At 38.9% G+C, this 13173-nt stretch overlaps 1 protein-coding gene across 5 annotated transcripts in view; it reads left to right on the top strand.

Annotated features, from left to right (window-relative positions):
• Nucleotides 1-152: 152 nt before the first annotated feature.
• The window catches only part of LOC112559312 (serine/threonine-protein phosphatase 6 regulatory ankyrin repeat subunit B-like), a 36412-nt gene continuing 23391 nt past the window's right edge, over nt 153-13173 (top strand). The window contains exons 1-4 of one of the 5 annotated variants that reach the window (XM_025230505.1): nt 165-291; nt 5117-5154; nt 6344-7033; nt 7318-7489. Coding sequence is in view for 1 of the 5 variants with exons in the window: in XM_025230471.1 (XP_025086256.1) it covers nt 11427-11436 (10 nt within the window). In the remaining 4 variants the exon portion in view is untranslated. Of the gene's footprint in view, nt 292-3302; nt 3399-5116; nt 7034-7317; nt 7490-11270; nt 11437-13173 lie in introns of those variants that run through there. The other 4 variants (XM_025230497.1, XM_025230480.1, XM_025230488.1 and 1 more) reach the window with 4 other exon arrangements.

Genomic DNA, 13173 nt, shown 5'->3' with positions numbered 1-13173 from the left:
ATTACTAAATAAATAACTCTTTGTAAAGTTTAATTAATATGATTTTGAGTGAAAATGTCGTGATTTTCCTTCTAATAGGTAAAATCCCGAGTTCGAAAGAGGGTAAACCTGATCGACTGTAAACAAATAAAGAATGCTCCCTTGGTGTCACCAGAGGTCACAGTGCAATTTCTATGCGGTACCCAGCGTAAGGCGATCACATGAACTGAGTGTCTGTGAGCCTGTCACGATCAGCTGAAACTGTTTCATCTTCGATCAGCCTAGGGATTTTTTTTTTTTTTTTTACAAATGGTAGGTGGATTTTCCTCCTGGAATTATTTGTCATAAATTTTAGGATAGTTAGCCAGTTTTAGGTAAAAATGCAGGCGACAGATGCTAGATTACTTCGATAGCAGTGTATGTCATTGTTGCTGATAGTGATAATGGTGATAATGATTCTGTAACAGCGATACGTTAATAGACTATAGAGGTTATCGTTAGTAGACTTCACTGTTAGATCAGAGATGCTCTACAAAGAATGAATAGGACCATGAATCTGTATACACGTCCGTGATAGGACGTACATACGTCTGGAACGCTTTCATTCCGAGCATGAAAGTCCGTGAGTAAAAAACTCTTAACAGCGCTCCAAACACCACCTCACTGTAAATACACACAGGATCATGAGCTTTGGAGTGAACCCAAAGGAGGAAGAAGATGGGGCTGGGGTGATTTGACTTTTATTCCGAACCAACTATAATGATAGATCATGGTGAGGCAGCCGGTGCTACATAGAGAGAGAGAGAAAATAGAGAGATTTCAACCGCACAGATGATCATCACTGACAATGTCAGTTTAGTCAGTTCTCTTTTCATATCACGTCCTTTTTTATTTTAAAAAGTAATTTTAAAGATTCAGCACTTATTTTGTCTCTGAGGAATAGTTTAAAACATTTGTGGACTAGTCTTAAAATGTCTTGATTGACAGATGTAATAATATTGATTAACAAATTATGTCTTCCTCCTCATCATCATTCCTGTTATTTTCCCATTCTCTCTCTTTCCCATTCTTTCAGTCCTTATTCCTCTCCACTCCCCTGTCTGTCCTTGATTTCTCCCTCCGCTTCAGCCTACATCATCCTGATAGTCTTAAGGTAGGATTGATGATTGGTGAGTTAGATGCTTTTTGTTATGAATACATAAAGTAGAAAGAAGAGGATGATTGGCTGGAAGTAATGGAAGAAATGAAGTGATAGACAATTTTTATATCTCATTCAAGGATTACCAGCTGTAGTTTTCATCACAAGATTATTATTTAGACAAGCCTACGTACGTTAATCATAGTAGCATGTAGGTTGTTTTGGGGAAGCATTAATTCATACTGATACAATTTCAGATTTTTATATATGATAGTGTATATGAGAATATGTACAGGGGCACATCATCTTTCCAGGAAAATGTATTCAGTTTCATTTATTATATAGGTGGTTTTGGATCACTGTTTTATATATATATCACTGTTATTTAAGAAATAATTTAAACACTACTTATCCATTTGATTCATGAAGAGTATTCATTGTGAGACATTGCAACATTCTAACTGTGAAACAATAACACTGACTCACTCTAGTGATATGTCCAGATTGATAAGGTAGGTTTTAGATAACAGCAAAAACAAATTGTCCTTGCGCAAAAATATAATGTGGATATGGTCATTGCCAAGTGTATTGCAACTATAAATATTTCTAGATGCTTCTCATTTCATGCACTTTTGTGGAGGGCTCATGCATATACCTACTTTTATAGGTGCCCACATTAGTTTTTACCATTTTAGTTCCAAGTAACTACAAACTTAACAAAGAAAATTTATTAGACTGAAAATTTTAATATATAAGTCACAAGCAAAAATAAACTTAAAAAACTGTTAAATGTTGCTTAGTTCTGTGTCTCTTTTGTTTGAGAAATTAATTGAATATGATATTTTTACATAATTCTCTCTCCATATCTGCTGACGTACATAACTTAGCTGCTGATAGAATAGTGTTATCTATTTTATGATGTGTGTCGTATCTAAAGAATATAATGAATCAGAAAATTAGAACTACTTCTCTAGCAGGTATCTTAAGTTCAAATACACTGAGTGTGCTGGTCATGCACATATAGCAGGCACCAGGCCTTTACTGCTCTGAAACCATTATGGAGGAACAAGTATGGTGCCAAGACCTTAATATGCACCAAAAGACTGAATCACAAGCTGCATGTCTTCATCAACATCTGTCTCAGGCAGTTTCTTGAATCTGGTAGCCAGAATAAATTCCAGAATAGCACCCACTACCAAGACAATCCAGAAAACATAATGAAAATAGGTTAGGTGCACCGCATATTGCACAGAAAATCAACGAGTATCTCATGTCATGCCTTTGACTGGAACTGCCAAATGAAGCAAAGGCAAAAGCAGTGAATTCATAGGCCTGACATGGCATAGAATACTGGATTCAGAGCTGAAGGCTATAAGGAGGTTGCTATAGGCTGAGGCAGCAATGAAGGTTGATAACAGAAAGAGGAATGATGAGGAGGAGTAAAAGGACAATTTGAATCTATTAGTATTGTTACATCTGTTAAATCAGATTTTTTTTTAAACTAGTCCAAAATATTTGACAGTTTTGCAGTGACAGAATAAACGCTTAATACCGCTTAAATGCACTTTATTTTCCAAAAAAAAAAAAAAGAACATGGACTGATTTCAATAAGTTTCTTATATATTTAGTCAAAATATGTGTGGTCATTACAAAGCTTTGAACATTTTTTTACTTTAAAACTACATTAATGTCATATCTTTTATGCATTATAATTTCATACATCATGTCAGGCTATTTGTCTGTTCAGTTTCTCTCTCAGCTGCTACATTGTTTATATCAAAGTTTTAGCTGGCTTTCCAGTTGATCTACTGTGACATGAATGAGATGTTTGAACAGTGATATTGTTTTTCTTCATTCTGTCATATGTAGGACCCTGCTCCTATAATGATGTGTCAACTCTGTACAATGCCTATCAGATTAGAATGGTGGATGATGCATTCTGCATTTCCTGTTATTTATTTCCAGAAGAAACTCATCATATTAGCTTCTTCATTCCAAAGAAGAAAACAGCTTTTGTTAAATAACAAAGTAATTGTGTCACATGATATACTTCAACAGGAAACTTAAGTAGACCAGGGAGAAAGAGAAGAGCCTATCAGTGATATGGCATGTATCTACTAATTAGTGCGTGTTCTGAATGCAGTCTTGATAATTACTTGTGTCTGCTGTCATAGAACATCATGCATATAAAAGGCACGCAGTAGAACGCTGTTGATGCTGTAGTTTGGATTTGCATTGTTCAGTTCTTGTCAACAGTAGTAGGAAGGATAGAGAACATCTGGTAGTACTTCACTTTTTTTACAAAATTCTTAAGTATTTTATTTTTAAAAAAGGGAGTTTTTTAATTTTAAAAAGATGCATGTGCCATTGCTGAAAACTGTTTAAGGAAGGGGAAAAAAATGTAACAATGAATCTTAGGAAGATAATCATTTTGAATGTCAGTACACATTTTCTTATATTGTTTCACACTGTGTTGCTCAAATATTTCCTGGTGAGAATTTTCGTGTAGTGATTATTGAAGACATATTTGAATGATTTTCTTTTCTCATATGCTGTATGCTTAAGCAAACATACCTTGAATATTATGACACCTCCTACTCCAAACCATTCTAAATGAAAGAAATTTGATTTTAAAAAAGGAAAAATAATATTTGATTGGCAATGATGTGCCTGCCACAACATTTTTTTTTATTGCGTTTTTAGCCTGCTAAAGAGGAAGTTATTGCTGATTTTCCAGGACAGGCTGTGTTGCAACTATGCAGCAGCACACATCACATTATTTTTTTCTCCAGGACCAGCACTGGGCAAGTAACTGAGAAAGCAAACAGCTTGAAGTCAGGGAGCATAATATATCTAGGGAATTCGTGAAACATAAGACTTTAAGAGCATTTTAATTGCTTTTTTTAAACGTTGATGGAACTACTCCCATTTTCAGAACTATTGTTTTGTGTATATTTGCATTCATTTGCACTGGGTGTCATAAATTTTACATTGGGGAGTTGAACAGCATTTTGTTTCAGGCTGGTGCTGTCATTTGTTGCTTTAAACTATCCATGGCAATTATTATGGTTTAAACTTTCCAACAGTTATTGGTTGATCACATACCTAGCATATAATTATCTGAGGTGAAAAGAAGTAAAAAGGGCAAAAGACAAACTGAAGGTGAGTGCTGTCAGGAGATCTAGGTCTAAGCCTACCTGCCACTGAGTTCTTCAGAATAGAGCAGCACTAGGAGAGCTGCGCTTTATCGCACTGTATACCTGCTACCTTATATAAAGTGTCAGTTTAATGCTGTACTTCCAAACATTTTTTTTACAATGTAAACCAAGCTAACCTATTTTTTCCTAAAGGCAAATATTTTTTTTGCTTTTCAAAAATCATGTGTTTGTGACATTGATGCATTGATAGGTTCGGTTCTTATTTCATTTTGTTGTAAACCCTGCTAATACTGCTGCTCCTAGCCAGCCACATAATTTCCTTTGGTGGTGAATGCCAAATAAAAGAGAATTTTGTAACTTTGACATGCTCGTAAAAGAAACTGTGATATAAATATGTAGCCATACCTTTTACAACAAGGTTTCACAGGTGTTAATAATTATTTTAATGTATGCATTACTATGTTCCACAACTTATCCTGTAGGCACTTAGCACTTGAGTGGCAAAGTAAGGTAACTAGAAGTATTGGATTTTTAGCAGCTTCAAGTTAAAAAAAACAATATGATGGATCCACTACCTTTCTGTTACATGTACTACAAATGCATTCTTTAATCTTCCTTGAATCAGGTCTCATTTTTTTTTTTTATTTATTGCTTTGGTTTCTCCAGCAGAGTGATTTGCGAAATAATTTCATTTTGTAGTAAGCAACCTTCAAGTTTAATAAAGTGAGGAAAATGAACAAAACCAGTAGTTTATTTCTTCCATTTTTTTACAACCTTTTCTCTTTATTTACAACCAGATGCAGTTTGAATAATTTGTTGCTATGCATTGACTTTGTTGCAGAGGTTGAAGCGGTCTTCCATGTCAAGTCTCACTACAAAGTAAGATTCAGTCCAAGCAAAGTTGCTGCATCCTACCTGCCAAAACCAGATTTTTCCTTCCTGCCAGATTTAATTCTGGACCTCATGCTCTACCAACTAGAGTGCCAAGACATCAAAAGCATGATCCAAAAATCTTTGATTGTTGCCAATCCCTGTGTGTCTCATCACCTTTGCTAAAGCTCAGGCCACAGATTAACTTGTTGTTGTGAACATTTGTAAGAAAATTGTTTCTATAGGCCAAGCATCATATTTAAAGTCATCCATCAAAAGGATTTTAATGAGCACAGAGAAACTATTTTCTGTCTGCTTGGCATCGTAATATCAGCTATGACTGGCCAACCTTATGCCCTACCTCACAGTGGATGTCTGCTTTTTTTTCCTATCAAGTTGATATATAATCAGACTTGGACACATGCTTTGATCTGTCCCAATAAAAAATGACAGGCAGAAGCACCTGCTGTATTGCACCTTATTTTACCATTATATTTTTTTTTTTCATTTCAGTGGATAGTGAAAGGTAGTAAATTGTCACTTATAGAATGACTATCCTTCACTTGAAGACCAAGAAAGAAATAAGGCATTGATATAAGTAACATAATTTCCATATAGGAATGAGTTTCAAGAATGTTTGAGATTGAAGAGTTAAAGAAATGATATATGGTTTTGTAGAGAAAGGTAGAGTGAGTGCCCAGTTTGCATGACTGAAGCTTTCTCTTGCACATGCATGTTGTGATTTGCACAAAGCTTTTAAAAAATCTTCTAACCATCCCTTGTACAGACAGATTAATTTTTGCCTATGCCTGTAATGGGTCAAAGTTGAGCAACTTTTCAATGGTTCATAAGGTGTTTCTGTCAAATCTTCTTTCCATTCGAAAAAGATCCCAAGAATTATTTATTATTTATTATATTAAACTTCAGAAAAGATGACACATCTTAAATGCTTAAGTAAGTTGTATAACACAAAGATATACAAGAAAAAATATTTCTTGTTTTATACAATGTACAGTATTACATAAAAGGAGTTTTTTCCCCCCAGACTTGTAACTAGTAGTTTCACATGTAAACAGGTCTGTACTTCTATAAAATTTCAAAATGTTGCCATACCCTCCCAACGCTTTTCAGCCAATGCCTCTTCCTGAAATCAAAAAACAGTATGCTACTGTAATTTTCAATATTTGTGTCGCTCAAGCTTTCACCCTAGAGCAATGGGTGAGGCAGATTTAACTCAGTCGGTCAGCGTGCATCCAATACCAGAAAATGCCATCAGCATTCTCCCGCAGGAACCAAACAGAGTGTTTTTTGAGACTGTACAGGTGGTACCAAACCCATCTGGAGGTTACAGAATTCTTCATCCTGAATCCACCATTTATCCAGAACGACGCACTCCTACACCATCCAAGTTGACAAAGGAGACTGCACGTTCTGGGCAGTATTTTAGCCGTAATATCAGTAACCAAGATTTGCAACAACGTCTGAAGCAGAAAGCAACTGATGCCAAAATCCGCCAAGGCATCTCCAAGTCTCTTCAGGTCACTCAAGGTTTTGTGAACTATGATAAAACAGCTAGCAGTAAAGCTACCGGCAATGTAAGCAACGAGGGGAAATTTATAAAAAGAAGAACAGTCTTCATGAATCCTTGCTGTCACCAAATGCCAAAGAAGAGAGGGCATCTCAGTGTACTTGTAAATTATATCACTCCCACACATTCCAAGGCAGACCTGTTAACACTGATATATTGAAAGAAACTCAGCAGTTTAAGGAAACTCTTGCAAAGTCAGCATCCAACACAGATGCTTGGGAAGACAACAATGATGACTTTCGCAACATCTTTTGGACACCTTCACTGTCTTTCCATCCTTATGAGCATGGAAATAAACGGGTTAGATTTTCTCATTTCTTTTCTTAATATATCATTTTAATGAGATCTTTGCTCAGAAGAGACAAAACATTTGAATTTGGAGACAGTTCTTGTGCAATCATTTAGTTTCATTTGTATGATTGGTTGTAGTATTTCTGTGAGACATTGTGCATGGCCACACTGCATGTGAAACTTGTATTTTCAGCTAAAAGGCAAACAGAAATAATGTTACGTATTCATTACACAGTGAAAAGAAATCTCTTGAAAAATCCACCCTTGCTGACAAGATTCTTTCTAATTTCCAGGTGGAGTTTACAGATTTGTGGCCTAACCTTTCTGAGCTGCGGCAACATTTCCAAAATTCAGGCATTCAGCACACAGTTATTCGTGACTTGGCAATCCTCGACCTCTGCAAGCTGGCCATTGTATGTGGACCTGTGCGTCTGCTGCGCTGCTTAGTTGAACTGGAACTTGTTCGTGAGTATTTCTAACAATGATCAAATTTAAGGGTGCACATGACAGGGAGTTTCTCATACCTTCTTTCGTAATCACTCAAGACAATATTCTGTGGATGGAATCCTTTTGGAGTAATTTTATCATAGGATTTCAGACTATCCAGGATTATTATACCACCTGCTTTAACTTTAGCTGCATGAGATAAGTAACAAGAAAAAGCATTGGAGTGAGATTAGCATTAAAAGAGCATGCAGTTAGTTAACAAGTGGATCAATGGCTGGAGAACTGAGGGCTTTGTTAACCAACGGCAATCTTGCAATCTTGTGGTTGCATGAAGGGTAATAATTACCATGTTAAAAAGCAAATACGTGGATAGGAGTTACTTCCCATCTGTCAATACTGTCATGTTTTCCAGTTATACGTGCAATCATTACTTGCTAACATTCAGTCTTATTCCCGAATGTGCAACATATAAATTATTTTTTTTTAATTTATATCATTTTTGTTATGAATGTTTGCCACTCAGTTCTGTTTATTAGTCTACAGTTATAGTGGCAAGCCAGTCAAAAAGTGATTAATATATATAAACTATATATATATCAAAATATAAGTATAATATTACACTTGACCAGAAATTAAATATCAGCAAAATACCATCTCCCTCCCCACATGCAGGGCAGCCTGGTGGTGCAACAGTTGGCACCTGTGACCAGTACAGCAAGGGTTGGCTGTTCTGGGTTCTGTTTCATCTTGGGCACACTGTTCTTTGTCTGCATGTGGCATCTGTTTACAGGGAAGGCTACTTTGCTGTGATATAGCCTTAGTTGCTGGCTCAACATGAAACACCAAGTTCCTCCTCCCTCCCCTCATTCTCCCCACATGCACATGCTCCCATACCCAACGTACCATAAAAGCAGCAAGACAGTCTCTAAACACCTCGTGTAGATGTATGCACATAAGCATGTTCATGGACACAGATTCTTGTAAATTATTTTCTAAGGACTACCATAACTGACACATATGTAGCTATGTTTAGCAGGGTTTTAAAAATATGAATTATATTCCACAATATGTGTTGGTTAAGGGAGTCAAGGATAGTTATAATTAACTTCTGCAGTTGAGTAAAATATCTTCTCCAAACCTCCCACTCATCATCCACCTAATACCCACACCTGTCCTAACAACAAAAACAAAGCATCCAAACCACATGCACAAATGCACACTTACACTCTCCCCATTCACCTAAGGATCTTTCTAACCGAACATCTAGTAACTGTGGTACTTTTTTTTGATTGACTGTCATATGCACTAACAGTATGAAATGATGTAGTGGGGCCCTACACCTATACTCCAGCCGGTTGTAATATCACAAACCAAGATGGGTTAAGTGAAGGATGCAGATTTTTGTATTGTTTGCTGTTGGCAGAGAGATCAATCGAACTTAAGGACTTTTTTTTTTTAAGAAGAACTGAACTATAATTTCAAAATAACAATATGCTTATCATCAGTCAAGGAGACATTTTAAATTAGTATGTACATGATAAGATAAGACTTTATTTGTCATAGAAGGCAATTAGTAGTAAGTCTCTAAGAAAGAAAGGCTGAGAACCACAGCACAACAACAACTAGCAATGAGACATGATTATAGGGCAGTGACCGGCTCAGCTCTTATCACAGTGTGGCATGCCTGTACAAACCACAACCTCAGAGACAGCTTTGCAGATTATTTGAGAGCATACACAAATAAAGAGGTCTCTAACTCGTTCCTTTCCATCAGAATCAGTGTCAGAGCTGGGGTAGATATTTGCTCTAGACATGTCTGTGTCCTTTTAACAGTTTCTAGTGAAGGTTGCTAGTTGACCTAGTTCCCAAGACCCATGTCAGTAATTTGTAGCTAGCAGCTTAAAGGTTTGCGTCTTCACACTTGTATAAATAGCTCTGTGTCTGCATCCATTGTTAGGAACCTGTTTTCTGGAGGCTTGAGATTATCGCCTCCAAAAAAAGTTGTTTCTTGTTTTGTGTGACATATGTTGTTGATGAGAAGAGCACCGAACTATATAAATGACAAAACAGACAGCTGTATTTTCCTCTGTTGCTGATGATATTGTTGGGGGTTGAAGGAGTTAGTACAAGGTTAAAATCCCATAACTGGAATAACACTGTGACCTTGGTTGGTTACAATTGCAAGAGAGTTCCGTGAGAACAATGGATGTGGAAACTTGATAATTAAGATAGCTGATGAGAATCAGCCTCCGATATGATAGCTGGTGACAGAAATACCAAACGTAAACAAGTCTACGGGCACCTTACTCCCCCCCGACCGCTTGTCTGGCGAACAGTGTGTAGGTGGCGCCAGTGGCGGGCCGTCTCCCTGCCACAGATCCGTCACGTGAACTCCCGAGCGACTTTGCCGTGAAGCCTTGCTCAGGGCCCCTTGACCCGTGGGCCAGGCAACGCGATGCACGTGCACTTGCGAGGCTTGTACCGACTCTTTGCAGGCCTAGCATCTTTGTGTACTAGTTAGAAGCGTATTATCTCTTCCTCTGCTGGTACACATGTAAACAAACTACAAACACTATTGCGTTGGAGTCCAGGGTAGCCTGTTTATGTCGGTAGCTCTCGGCTAAACTTGGATTAAACAACGCCGTTGAAGCTCAGTCATCTTACGAGGTTGCATCATTTCAGCCATGCTGCGAACTTAAGTTTGAAGATTGTCTCAAGTACTGTGTCAAGCTTGCTTATCATGTTATTATTGAGCCAACACTCACGTGTCGCTGCCGCATTGTGGCGTTGGTCAGTGACCGAGAAAAATAAAACATACACCTGTTGAACTAAAGCCACTTCATCTGCTAAGGAGCCTGGAAGAGTGGAAATGTTCTGATCGTACAAAGCCGATAATGCTGTGAGGCAAGAAGTGGGCAGGGGTGGCCGTGTCAAAAGGTAGACGCTTTTGAAGCTAGATATCTTGTACACTTTATGACCTGTTAGCTAATAATTTTACGGAAAACAACGATGTGCAGCTTAATGTCTTGTTTAGACCGCTTATCCTAAATCCTGGTAGCCAGTTAGTCAATATCAACATCAGCCGCTCACTAAACAGGTAATCCGCCACCACACACACAAACTTGCGGGCACGTAAGTACTTTCGTAAAAAGCACGTACACCTGAGTGAAAAGTGAACGCGCCGATGTTGATGAGCACTGTTCACCGTCAGCGAACCTTTTTCTTGGACAAAGGCTGTGTCCTCCTTCTCCAGACTACAAAGACTAGCTGGGACGTTTCCTCACACGCATCGCATCGTCGGAGAGGGACAGCAGTGTGCTGACCGGACCGCAGGACTGACCGTTTGTTCTGTTTCTTCCTCCGTCAGGGGGCGCTGCGAGCGGCCACAGTATGATCATGAACGTGTATATGTGGACTGCTGTCTGTCTGCCAAGATCAACGCTTAGCCTCTTGCGAAGTTCTTCGCTGTTAGTCTCGGCGAGCCTAAACCAAGAATGTGACTAAACCGGAAGCTTTGTAGTCTCATGCCTCGTTTTAGTAAACTGGAAAAAAAAAATCGTCTGCCAGCAGTCCAGTAATACAAATTCGTGGTACGATGGGCCTTGTTTATCAGCGGCTGAGCTGTTGTCGCGTTGATGTTTAGTTCTCGATGGGAACGTGCAATCTGCACATGTTGTCGCGGGCCGCGGGCCACCCACTCTCCCCATCCACTCCCCCGCCTCCTCGTCTTCCTCGATATCAGTTGTCTTCTACGTCGCTGAAGCTGCGCAAGCTATAAGAAGTTGGCACTGACATTTCGGCTTTCTTGACTGCTGTCCTTCGTGCAGGCTACCGCGCTTCTGTTTAGTGTTTCTGGAAAATTCTGATCAAGCAAGAGACGGGAAGTCGCCAGGAAACAGTCTGACCGACACTGAGTTTTAACCTAACATCGGTGATTTGCTACCGACCGTTTCACATGTCAAAAGGTGCGTTGAATAAAATCTCATATACATATGTCTTTTATTGGAGATCGTTAAAATCTATCAGTCATGAGTACGAAAGTGATGTCAATTAAATGTCAGTTAAAGTGAGGATATAACAACTCCTTATAAAATGAAAGTGATTAGAGCCCATGATTCAGCGATGACAGATCATTTGTCATCGTTGCATGTTTTGGTCTCGTGTGCATTATCTTAGTTCGTGTTCATTTTCTTAGTCTCGTGTGCATTGCGGAAAACCTGAAGTGAAAAGCTGAACATCCAAACAGAAAATTCAGTGTTGTAATGTTTTAAAGGCTAGACGTTTGTGTAGATAACCAGTTAAAGATTAGTGTGCCTGTCGATTGTGCCCAATATTTTGTTTTGGAATTCCCTGATTATCTCCCCCCTCCCACACACACACGTACTGACCCACTAAACCATCACCCCTTGTCCCGATTAACCTCTTTACCCGCCTTGCTGGAGCAAAATGCCTTCAGGCTTGGCTTCTGACTGGCAGTCTCCCAGCAGGTTCCTTTCCGTGAGTTTACAAAAGATGATGGTTTCTTGCTGTGGTCGACTGTGTGAGACTGTGATGTTCACACCAAGCTCAGTTCACAGTCGGACCAAAGGTATAAATAAGCTGACGGTGCATGACTGAGCTTCTAGTCGCAGCCCTTGATCACCAGTGCGGAATTATCGCTCTGCTAATGCCAGGGTGTCGGTGGTGCCTGTGAACACAGAACGGTACAGAGGCCGCACGTCCTTAGTCGGGTGGCGGTGAGGGAGTGCAGCAGCAGCTGGCTGCTCGTAATGGTGAGAAGCATCTACGGCTGTCTGGCAGGACTCGCGACTGAAACAACCAGCCGGCAACATATTTCTGCCAAAAACAAAATCGATCTTACCATAGAAATGTCATATTTTCCGAAAAATGTTTTGTGCACAAACTTGAACCATTTATCCGAAAAATTTGATACATTGACGTTGGTTGCTATGGATTCCATGACATACACTGTGAAACCAGAAAACCCTAACTCTACCTCTAACCCCAAAACTACCCTTAACCGTATTTCTAGCTTCTTTCCAAAAGTCATGGCGTCGTGAGCCCTTCGAAGTCTCCTCCCATCCCGCAAGAGTTGGTTTGATCTGGTCTTTGAAGCTGATGGCAGATGCTGAAGTGGTGGGAGTGTAGGAAAGGTAAACTGAAAACACCTCCAGCCAGTATTTCGGCAGTTCTGTTGCGTTATTTTCGGGTGTGTGCTTCATTAACACGTGTCGCCGAATGTATGGAACAGTTTTACTGCACTTGCAATATTCTCTTTATTAACTAAAAATGAAATGACTAACAGATCAATGAATATTGGCAAAGCCTTCGATCCGTGCAACATCCTTTTCATACTTCAAGTCCAGAGAAACTTAGACGAGAAAGAACCTTGAAACCGTTAAAAATAGTAAATCTGATTTATTTTCAATCCATTTTATTTCATTTAGCTTATTTACTGCGTAATGATGACCACTATTGCGTCATCAGGCAGTGACTAAACGTCGCCGACAATATTTTGTTGACAGCCAGGGTCTGTGTTCTACTGATGTCGAAGTATAAAAAAACAAAGAGGAGTACTGTGTTTATAGTACATCACCTATTTCTTCGCATTGTTTACTGTGTTTCTTCGAACATTATCGATAAGATAATGTTGGTCAGCTTCATAAGGATTTCAGCCGTGAGTGTGTGTGTCAACTACTTTG

This window comes from Pomacea canaliculata, linkage group LG1, assembly GCF_003073045.1.
Source record: "Pomacea canaliculata isolate SZHN2017 linkage group LG1, ASM307304v1, whole genome shotgun sequence".
Classification (NCBI taxonomy): Eukaryota; Metazoa; Mollusca; class Gastropoda; order Architaenioglossa; family Ampullariidae; genus Pomacea; species Pomacea canaliculata.
The sequence above is the reverse complement of the archived record's forward strand: the minus strand, read 5'-3'. Positions and strand labels throughout refer to the sequence as shown.